At 42.5% G+C, this 11,870-nt stretch overlaps 1 protein-coding gene across 3 annotated transcripts in view; it reads left to right on the forward strand.

The window, feature by feature from the left end:
- Positions 1 to 11,870, forward strand: part of znf385b (zinc finger protein 385B) — a 56,769-nt gene that overhangs the window by 21,803 nt on the left and 23,096 nt on the right. For 2 of the 3 annotated variants that reach the window (XM_069154330.1, XM_069154328.1), the window contains exon 4: positions 350 to 466. The exons of the other annotated variant lie outside the window; for it this stretch is intronic. In XM_069154330.1, the coding sequence (XP_069010431.1) occupies positions 350 to 466 (117 nt within the window). The remainder of the gene's footprint in view (positions 1 to 349; positions 467 to 11,870) is intronic. 3 annotated transcript variants of the gene reach the window in all.

An 11,870-nucleotide genomic window follows, 5' to 3' on the forward strand; every position in this document is an offset into this window, starting at 1 on the left:
ATGCAGCTGTAGTCCTAGCAACAGTAGCCTCAGCAACAGTAGTAGCAATAGTAGCAGTAGAGGTCGCTCGTAGCGTTAGTAGCCGCAACAGTAGTAGAAGTAATAATAAGTAAATAAGTAAGTAAAAGAAGTAGTAGCGGTAGTCATAGCAACGGAAGCTGTAGCAGTGACAGTAGTCATAGCAATAGTAGTCGTCATAGTAACATTAGTAACGATGGAGGTAGCAGCAGTAAGAGTAGGTGCGGTAGCAGGAAGGCTCAAGGCAACATTACAACAACAGCAGCAGCAGAGGTTTGTCATTGTCAGCTCCTTGTTCATTCCTTTCGGGTCTGCATGTCTTTGATTCCAGCGGGGGCTCAGTCCAGGTCCCTTCCCCATGCCACAGGGCTCAGCTCCCAGCCTGCAGGACTTACTCCGACTCCTGGCCTCAGTCCAGGCCTCAGCGCTCCATCCGGCTCGACTGCAGGTAGGGCATGTGCTACTGCTGCTGCCTCCCACCACTCCTGACGTACTGCGCCAACAGTGACCGCTTCATCCAACACTCTCTGTCACCTCACGTCCTCTGTTAAAAGTCACACTTAAATCACACCGCAGAGACTGCAGCTGACCTGCGCGGGAGGTCTGCACACAGTGTCCCCGATCCAGCTACCATCGCTGAAAGACACGCAAATTGTCACGGTAACCAGTGGCGCACGGAAGAGCTAAACAGGACATTAATTTGGTGAAGTCTGGCTGTGTGTCTGCTGAGTGAGAGTGACTTTGGCTCAACCATCATCAACAGCTGCTGCCCCCTAGGAGAGGTCAGAGTGTGTGTCTGCGTGTGTGTGTGCGTGTGTGTGTGTGTGTGTGTGTGTGTGTGTGTGTGAAATCTCAGTTTGAGGTCTAAAAGGATGAATTGACCCTGCATTAAGTTAGATCACTGCTGCTGTTTCATACTCCGTGTGTGTCCTGTTCGCTCCTCCTCAACACCTGTCAGTCATGTCAGTTTTATCAGCTCTGTCGGGGGCTCCATAATGCAGCTTTACCCTGATGTTTGTTATGTTTATGAATATTTAGCGTCTCAATTATTTATTTTATTCCTGCTCTCTTCTGTTAGTGTTGCTCTTATTGTCATCGTTGCAATTCTTCAGCTGCTATTCAATGGATTTTTCCGCGGTTACGAGGGTATGAATCATACTGACACACGATCCCCTGATTTGTCATTAATAGCACCACCGGCACCAACATTTCAACTTTATTCTGTGACAGGTCAACATCGATCTATCCTATCCTACCGACATCCCTAACTTTTCCCGTCGCAGCGCCCTGAGGTTGACATTTGCCTTTTTTTAATTTGTTTTTTTATATTTCTCAGAAACTGCTGAACGAGCTGCTATGAAATGGGGCTCAGACATTCTCCATCAGGATGAACTGTAGTGACCGTTTGGATCCTCTTGACTTTTCATGTCGGGACATTTATCAGGTCAAATCTTGAATTTGTCAGAAATGTTGGTTTATTGACTAAACTCCCTCAGAGTTGCTGGCGTGGCTGTGGATAAATGGTAAATTGGATTATCTGATCTGTCGTGAAAATTGTTCAGCTAACTGACAAACTAGCTGCTAAATCTTGACATGGTGATTTTTCTCAAAATGTTGAACCCTTATCTTATCTCCTTTGATCTCCTTTGATGCATGACTGCTCAGTCCTTTTATTGCCCTTCGTTTTTTATTGTTGTAGTTATAATGTAACATGTTCAGTTTAATGAATCAGTCTTTAAGCATTTCACATTATTTTCCTTATAATCTAATAACAGCAGAACTCCCAGCACCCTCTGCTGGTGAAATCACAGCCGAAGCCTTTCGCATCGCCCGACCCTCATTTGGTTCTTTGATCCGATGCGACTGGAGCAGTTCAGAGCATCTTCAGCGATTCAGACCCACTTCTCTGGAGTCAAACTGCCGGTCAACGGAGTGGGAACGCGCTGCGAGATGTAAAAAGGAGTTTAAAGTGGAGCAGACAGCAGCGGGTCATTAAACTGGGACACGGCGATGCTCCGAAACCGTGCTGACATGTCTCGAATACATCGCTAATATTGGGTGTTGGTCCCTTAGTCTCCGCCCAAATCAGCTGTCATGACATCTGTATGTGAAATCTTCTTATTATACTGTGTTCTAGTTTGTTGAGCTGAGACACAATGCAGAACTTCCATTAGAAATCTGCTGTTTTAACGCTGAAGGGAGTCAAAACTTGACATGATTAATATGAATGAAATATGTCACGAAAACAATATATACACACACTTAATTACAGTCTGTTTGATGATGATGTAAGGGGAGATGGAGGAAACAGAAAGATAATCTCACACTGAGACAGACACACACACACACACACACACACACACACACACACACACACACACACACACACACACACACACACACACACACACACACACACACACACACACACACACACACACACACCTGTGTGTGAGGGTGTGCAGCAGCAGCAGCAGCTGTAATTACATACTGTGTGTCCATATCAGTGTGCAGGCTACAATAACATTGACTAAAGATTAAATCTCTCTTTACTGGGCACACACGCACGCACGCACGCACGCACGCACGCACGCACACACACACACACACACACACACACACACACACACACACACACACACACACACAAACACTCAGCCTGAATGATCATGTCTTTCGCCCTCTCTCTCTTTCTCTCTGTCCATTACGTGATGCTCGCTCGACCATGAAAAGCTCTTTGGCCTGAACGAAGCGCTCCTCCAGGCCAGGCTGAGCGTGTGCGTGTGAGACTGTGACAGTGACCTGGCTCAGCAGCCAATCAGCAGTCAGGTCAGATGACATCACAGCCAATACAAACAGTTGTGCTGCTTAGGGGACAGCCGTGAGCTCCTCAATCGATGAATGTCGCATTAAACTGATGAACATGTAGGAGCTGTGTTTTGATGATTGTGTGTTGTTTGAGTTGTGATGATTATTGCGATAAATCAGCGCTGTGATGTCAAGTTAGATCTAAAAAAAAATAAAAAATAAAAATACAAGCAGCATACCACGATGTACAGTATATACACCACTGAGGGGATCGGCATGGCGATAGCATTGACCATATGTAATATAACCAAAGTGCAAATTGTTCTGATCCATTTAAATGCATATTAATAGGAAATAGCTGAACACACAGTCCTCTAAATTTGGTGAGGGAGTGAGGTGAGTCTCTGCAGCCTTGCTGGGGCGCCAAGTCAAACTCACCAATACAAACTCTTGTCTCATCCATCAGCGCCCGTAACATCCAACTTAACTTGCAACCAAAAGTTGTTAACTGGATGGCAAAGAGGTCTGATTCAAAACTTTTTGTGACACAATAAAGAGGCTGGTTTCATAAAATTCTCAAGTCTGTGACCAACTAAACTGGGAGGTACAATTTTTTTTTGCAATCCAAATAATTTGAGTTCATATATTTATTTTACATACAAACTTTAATTTTGATTGCCATGCGATAAATTTGCTCTCAAATTATGACATTTTTAATATACCTGCATAAAAGCTACCTTTATGTGAACGACCTCCGCCTGACACCAACGGAGAACGGAGCTCTTAGACTCTGGTTAAAGGCATCGAAACTTAAAAAGTCATCCAAACATCCTTTTTTTTTTTTTTTTTTTAGGTTCTTTCCACTTTGTTGATTGAAAATTAAAACAATCAATGATCCTTAAAATATGTTGAACGTAACACTCAAGCCATTAATTATTACACATTAAAACGATGATTTTCACTCAGACAGCTGGTGATATGTTGAGTGGAGTGTTTTTATCTCTGATGTATATATATATATATATATATATATACATACATATACATACATACTTGTTTTCTACTATACCCTAATCAGTGGCAGTTAGCGACCACCAGGGGGCAGCACACACACACACACACACACACACACACACACACACACACACACACACACACACACACACACACACACACACACACACACACACACACACACACTTACACAGACTGTAATGAAACACTAATGAGAGAAGTGAATTCCCATGATTCACATGATCCTTACAAATGAAGAGATTAACTCACATGAGACTAATAACATTTACAATATTACAGCTCCTCTCGGCTCTTCCTCCCCCTCTCCTCATCTCCCCTTTTTGCCCTCACCTGCCCTTTCTTCCTCTTTTCGCCTCTGCTCTTCTGTTCTCCTCTCCTCTCCTCTTTGCTTTTTCACCACTTCCTTCCTTCCTGTCTTTCTTCTTCCCTCTCCCCCCCTCCTCTCCTGTCATTTGTTTTTCTTTTCTCTTCAACTCCTTCCTTTCTCCTCCCCCCCCCCTCTCGTCTCCTCACCACTTCTCTGAGTTGTTCTCCTCTCCCTCGTCTTCGCTCATCAACGTCCCTCTCCTCCTCTCCCCCCTGACGTCCTCTCTTCTGTGCGTGGATGAGATTTTACTCGGCACCGGGGACAACAACACTGCTGTACTTTGACAGTCTAACGCATTGTACTGCAGTAAATACATGTATATGTTCCATTGCATGATGTCTGAAGTATTTTGGAGAGGATGCTGGAGAATTGTCTTAATGAGGATCCCACGCTGGATTCCTCTTGTCAGGATCAACTCACCTTTTTTCCTTTCTGTCTTTTTCATGTGAGCGTGTATGCATGCGAATGTGCAGCTAGTTAGCTCTCGTGGGCTAATAAAGGTCAGCATGCTGTCCAGCTGATAACCCATTCACAATGAGCTGGGAAATGGACAGTTATTAAGAGACACATGTTGCGGCGATCTGTACGTGTGCGTGCGCGTGTGCGTGTGTTAGACGGACGCACTGAGCAGGTGTCGATGTGTGGTTTTGCGTTGGTGTATTCAGCAGGGTATGAATAGACCCCGGTGATGGATTCACACCCTCATAGTGCTGTATGGTGATGACAACAGGCTCAGAGAGGGCGGGGGCGGGCGGGCGGGGGCTGGATGAGAGCGTATGACCGGATTTGAACCCGCGATGCCTGTCCGCATTTCTGGACAACTCAACTCGCATGTCCACGTGGGCTCCAAAATACCTGCGACACAACAGGAGACCGGTGAGGACTAACCGTAGTCTGTGGTCTAGAAAATTGGTTACGCTCACAGAACCAGTAAAGGTTTGCTTTTCAAAGTGAAGCAGAAAATTGGTAGGTAGCCAAACTATACGATGAGAGTGTGTCAAAAAGGTCAGCGATGCGAAAGGACTGCTCCACTGTGACGTTTCCTGGTGTGAGCGCTTCGGCGATATCTCCGATTTGAGCGACGGAGACCTCCGAAATGCTTCCGAAAATTTACGGCAAAGAATCGGTCTGGCGAGGTGTTTTGAGGCAGAACGTCACTATCAGGCCAGGAACGCCACCAGGTGGGTTTTCGTTGACATTCGGAAGGCTGCGCACCGTGAATTCATCCGTCAGGAACAGAGTGTCAATGCCGAGCTCCAAAATTTGACATTTTTGATTTAAAATCGAAAAATTTGGACCAAAACTTTTATATATGCGGCCTCTACTGAAGTTTCAGGTCCGTGGCCATCCTTCAATGTGCACGTGTACCAGTGGTCACACAAACATGTGGAACTCGGATTCCGATACTGATCAAGCAACGGAGCTCAGAATACTTACTCATGAAAGTTATAGCCTTCCCCTGCTGTGGTCATCAGGGGGGTTCTGAGGAAATTGGAAGGATAGATATTTTTACTTGTTTGTTTATTTGTTTGCTGTTTTCCCCATTTTTAAAATTTTTGTTTTTATGAATGTCTTGTAATTCTGTAATTTATCTTCCTTTCCTTTCCTTTCCTTTCCTTTCCTTTCCTTTCCTTTCCTTTCCTTTCCTTTCCTTTCCTTTCCTTTCCTTCTTTAATCTCATGCCATGAACTGGCTGAAGGCGCGTGAGCAACACATAGATGAAGACAGAGAGAGAGAGAGAGAGAGAGAGAGAAAGAGGGATTTCCATTGAGACAGAGGGGCTGTCATCACCGCTCACCCTGAATATCATCACCTCAGTGATTCAGATACACTGTACACTCTGTCTCCTCCTCGCTGTGTGTCGGTCGCCCTCCTCTCCCCTCACACACAGACACACACACACACACACACACACACACACACACACACACACACACACACACACACACACACACACACACACACGTGTCTCTGCGTTCCCGCAGACAACAAACAGTCAGACGGCGACTCGCCGCTGTTTGGTTTGGGTTTTCTCTGTGGTGCCTTTCGCTATCGGGGGAGCAGATGATAGAGAGGAGAGGGAGGAGGAGGAGGAGGTGAGACAGCTGTCTCCCCGACCATGATGTGGAGTAGTTTCCTGAGTCGCGGTAGGAAATCCTTCTTCTTGTTTATTTCTGTTTGAGCTCCACATTTAGCCGCTTTAGTCTTCCGTGTTTTTTTGTTTTTCTGTGTCTGGCTGCATGATTGCGGTCAGTGTGTGTGCACACAGGTGTGTGTTATGTCTGTGAGTGTGTGTTTTTTTGTTTTTTTTTTTGCGGGGGGGGGATGACGTGTCCCGGGGGTCGTGACCTGGACTCGAACCTTGAACTGAGCGTGTACTACATGTTAAAAAAAAAAAAATGGTGGTGCAACTGTAAAAAAGATTATTCTACAAGAGACACAACAAGCTTTTTTATCCGGGTAGGATTATAATTATATTTGGAAGGTTGTTCAGATATTAAGACCTAAAAATATCAGGATCTGTTTTCTACTTTGTCGCAGTATCATTTATAGTATATAAAAAAAAAAAAGTGTTTTTACTTATTTCTTTTTACTGTATTTTATGTTGGATATTCTAAAATGTATAAAAGTCTGAGTGGAAACAGTTGAATTTCTAAATCAATCCTGAAATGTCTGAACAGATTTGTCTCTTTTGGTTGACTGGTTGAAGGGAAGATGTGATGACAGCTGAAGAAACAACAGATTTTTTTTTTCACATTAGAATAAATTGTGATGTTATATGATCAGACATTTTTATTACAATTTTAAATACAGCTGCTCTCAGTATTTGATGATGTTTGTCCAGATAATCTACGACATTTTGAATCCAGAGACTTTCCACATTAGAAACATCCACTGTTAGTTTTAATCTTCACATATTGAGATATAGTTTGCTACACTGGGTACTGGTACTGGGTCCACAATATCATACTAGAGGCTCAGTGAGGCTGTGCTTACTGGTTACACAGTTGTGTCTTGAACTTAACTAAAATTTTGACCATATTCATCATCTTAGTTTAGTTTGTAAGCATCCTAACGTTTGCTAATTCACACATTATAAACAGAAGTGGTGGCGTTAGATGAAACATTAAAGGGATCCCCAACATTATCACAGTTACTCCCTTTAGAGACGTGAGTACCAAATTTAACGGCTTTCCATCTAATAGTTTCACAAACAAATTTCATCTTCCCGATGCTGCTACCAAAAGCCAGAGGATCGCTCTGATTCATCCTCAGACAACGAACGTCTGTTTAAAATTAGCGGACTGCCGGGATAAATTATGGAATATTTTTGACCTTTTATTTTGCTAATTTCTGTCGCTTCCACTCAGGCTGCATTTTGTGCAGGGGAAAAAAAAAAGCACACAAACAAATAGATGCGCTGCAGCTACTGTGGAGAGTCATCATGGAAAGTAGGGAATTATACTCCTTTGAGATCTGCGCTACCAACCCCGCATCACACTGTGCAGCCTCGCCTGCTTTATTTTCTCACTCGCTGCCATGATCTTCTTATGTGTGCTTGACCTGGAAATCTGAGTGCCTCCGCTCAATCGAAGGAGGGAGTTTTCCAGAAACATCAGCACCTAAATGAACAATTTGGCTTCCAGACGAATTCTGGATGAAGCTGTGTGTCAGATTAGGAAAGACAAAAAATAAAAGCTGCGATAAGTCTACTGAATCTGTGGCTACCTCCTGTCTGTCTGACATTCCTCTCATTATGGGTAGCGTGACTGCCGTGATTACCCACACACCGCTGCTCATCACCGCAGCACAGTGTGGCTTCATGACACAAAAACACACACACAGTGGATTCCCTTGTCCAGTGTGTGTCTGGTTCTATTTATGCAGATTAACCCATAGTGAGGGAACTACAGTTTGTTTACATGGGAAACAAATTGCTCACCAACAAAAACTGTCTGCATCATAACAATTTATTTTCAACTTTCAAGGTAAATTACACGTTTTTAAGTGCTACTGTTGTGCCTATTTTCCAATTCTCAACTGTTTTTTTTAATTTTTTTTTTATTATTATTACATCCAGGTGCAACATCTGTATGCTATCTTAAGTTTAAGGCCATTTAACTTTTTTTCTTCTCTTTAAAAAAATTATTTACTCACATGGCAACCCAAAAAAAACAATGTGTTTTTTAATGTCCTAAATTCTCATGCACTTACATGAATTAAGCAATTCATGCTTAAAGAGTTAATGGTACAAGTGTCTTCTTAAATTTTTACCATTAGCCATCGTTGTGCGGTGTTTACACAAGTTAATGAGCATTAAATGAGTAAAATCAGAGCCAAAACAGGTGCTGCCAAAAGGAGTTAAACCATCGGTTGGTCTTTATAGCGTTTAGATGTTTTCTGTTTTTCTCCGAAGCTGACAAAAACAAATTTGCATAACTTATTCAACATGTTTAGCCTCCATTGTCTCACTGCGTTTGTGGAGTTTTTGGTTGCCAGCTGAAGGAGACCCGAGACTCTTCTGCTCACATTCAAATTGGACAATTTCTACATTAAATACAAGAATAAATATAATTTTTAGCCCAAAAAGTTAGCAATACTGCATTTGTGCTTACCCAGAGCGAAGACCCACGTTTCCATGGTAACAGACACTAGTACCAACTGACTGCAAAAAAAAACAGAGGAAAACATGTCTCATAATTTGTGGTTCGTTAACAGTGTTGTGGAGCGAGTAATGATGAGCGGGAGAGTTTTTAAAGAGTTCAAAATCCTGTTGGAGTCGTGCAGTATGAGGACATCGTCAGTCATAAACCGATCAAAGTTTGTTTTTGTGAAACTGGGTTGCGTGCTTTGTTTTTTGTTGTCGCTGTAGCCTCTTCCAGTCAGAACTGAACTCATTTTAACACGAGAGAATAAAGTTTCTCATTTCTGCCTGCCAAAAATCAAAACTCCTCTCAAAATCTTTGATAAAAGGAAGAGATCAGATAAAGAAACACTGCTGCTTTTATTGTCGTCTGTCCGTCATCTGTAATTTCTAAGTAAAAGTCTTCTGGTCTTTTAATTTAGGGCCTTAACAAAAGATCTTATGGCTTTTCTGTCATTTAAAAAAAAAAAAATCAAATGAGAATAAATCAAATTAAACGTCCGATAATAACTTGAAATACGTGTTAGAATTTCTCCGATAAAATTTGAAAGTTATAAAAATGTTTACAGAATTTTTGACGAATCAATTAATTGACTGTTGTAGCTTTACTACCTTTTCTCGTCTATAAGCTAAACATCCTTTAAGCAGTGCAAATTTTGCAGCAGTTTCTAGAGTTTTGTCATGTTTTACATCGGGAGGTGGAACTCTGCTCCACAGAGGATGAACCTCTTTGATTTTTAATCACTGTAACTTTTCCTCTAGCGCCACCTTCAGAACAAGCTTGACATTTTTAGTCCCACCAGGCAGCTCGATCATCAATATGTGTTGTTTGTGCTGTGCGACACTTTTCATACTTTTATATTTAGTGTTGTGCCTCCGATGAAACTTTTACTGCAGGTGATTGCTGTTGTGTTTCCATTTGTTTCTACTGTTTTTCTACCGAGTCTCAGACAGGGACTCTCCTGTCTGCTTTCATAATTCTGATTGGTCTTGTGTGTGTGTGTGTGTGTGTGTGTGTGTGTGTGTGTGTGTGTGTGTGTGTGTGTGTGTGTGTTCATTTTGGATGAAGAATCTGAACATGACCTACTTACACACACACACATGAACATACACACAAACACACACACACGCACACGCACGCAGGCTTGTTATGCTAATGTGTGTGTTTCTCTGCATAATAATAATGCAGCGTGATGTCTAATGCTGCCATCAGCGAATCCACACTTGGTCTCTGTGGCTCTACCGCTCGCTCTCTGAGGATAAGGAATGTTTAAGATGCAGATGAGGGTAGTGAGACTGGTTCTCCTCCCAGGAGGATCACTGGTGTATTAATATCCTGCGTTCTTCCCGGCTTCATCTGCAGTCGTCTCGGCTGCAGTGTTTTTCTGCTGTGGGAGGCAGGTGAGGGATCATGGTACAGTGTCATAATGGAGGCAAAACCGAGCACGTAAAAAGGCTCCACTCGTTCCCACCTGCACCTATTAAGAGACACGCGAGTTGAAAGTGAAGGTGAAATCCAGGGGCCACATTTCTTCCTTCGTAGTGCAGAATATTGGGAAATAAATGATCTAAGCGCTAGACGAGATGATCGGTATCAATCTCATGACTGTGTCTTAAAAAACTGAGTTTAAATCAGGCTTAGCTTACCTCAGCGGAGACACTGGAAGCAGAAGGAAACGATCAGCGTTACTCTTTCCAAAGTTCAAATATGTACCTACGATCACATCTAAAGATGAGTTATTATGTAATTTTGCAGAGAGGAACCAGAAAAGCAGTGATGTAATTAGAGCTGTAACTGTTTCATCAATTACTCAACTGGCAGAAAATTAACTTGCCACTTTTTTTAATCAGAGGCAGTGTACCATTCAACTCGAGTGGGGATGTGCCCACTGACATTTATCACATGGGACTCAGTTCTATTTTAACGTTAAATCAATTCATCAGCCTTAATAAGCTAATTTAGAAACCAGAGACATTTCTGTGTGTTCATATTCATATTTAAGGCAGACTGGTACAGACAGACCATCCCTTGTTTGAATGAACAAATAATCAATTTGAGGTTCTTTATCAAAACAAAACTACTAAAATTTCTCAGTTAGTGTTGCTGTTTATTACTCATTAACAGAAGGAGCTAGATAAAGCTGAACGCAGGACAAAGTAGAATAGATTTTGCCATTATTATGTTGTTCGGTGGTCTCTCGGGTCTAAACTAATATGACCTGGAAATGCTAATTTTATTATTAATGATCTTATACGATATATATATATGATGTTCAAAAGGAACTCAGAGAAATCTGGCTCTGCATATCCCCTTATAGATAATAAATAGGCTTCTAGTATCATAGTGACCAATTACTGCATAAGCAGGTGTATTATTGCATTTTTACAAACAGAAATCATCAATGCAGAAATGATTAATCCAACATTAATTTGACCGTGGCTGTTGAAAATGAACCCACTCTGGCTTACAGCGGCCTCATCACTATGACGTAGCATGGTGCCATTGTGAGTCGTCACATCGGGAAAGCAGAGGTGGAATTAATGATGGCTCAGTTGCATTAAGAGTCCCAGGCCAGTAAGATGGTGAAGCAGATGACAATGAAGCAGCACGTCCCTTAAGTGGCATGCAGCCATCATTAATAAACCAGAGCTCCACCCTCCCGCTGTGACAAATTAAAATGTCTGCATTGAAAAAGGTCTGCGGGAGATGAGAGCAATAAGAAAAATTCACCACGACCTTATACGCTGTTACCGGTGTCAGGTTGTCATTTTTGCCAAGGCGTCGGACAAGATTCGAGATACGCAGCTGTGATTGACTGGCGTGACATCGTCGCCACGATGAGGCACAGTGATTTAGAGTGGACAGTAAATTTCTGCATGGGTAGGCTATCCTCCGACTGACTGTGTAACACACCAAGTAATGTCCGTGGAGTCCCCCCCCCCCACCCCCCCAATGATCTGACTTGTTGGGAGACCTGTAAATCTTGTCTGTGACAA

The sequence above is a fragment of the Embiotoca jacksoni genome, unplaced genomic scaffold (genome assembly GCF_022577435.1).
Source record: "Embiotoca jacksoni isolate LCO1_2020_lvr unplaced genomic scaffold, fEmbJac1.0.p SCAF_2, whole genome shotgun sequence".
In the NCBI taxonomy this organism is placed as follows: domain Eukaryota; kingdom Metazoa; phylum Chordata; class Actinopteri; family Embiotocidae; genus Embiotoca; species Embiotoca jacksoni.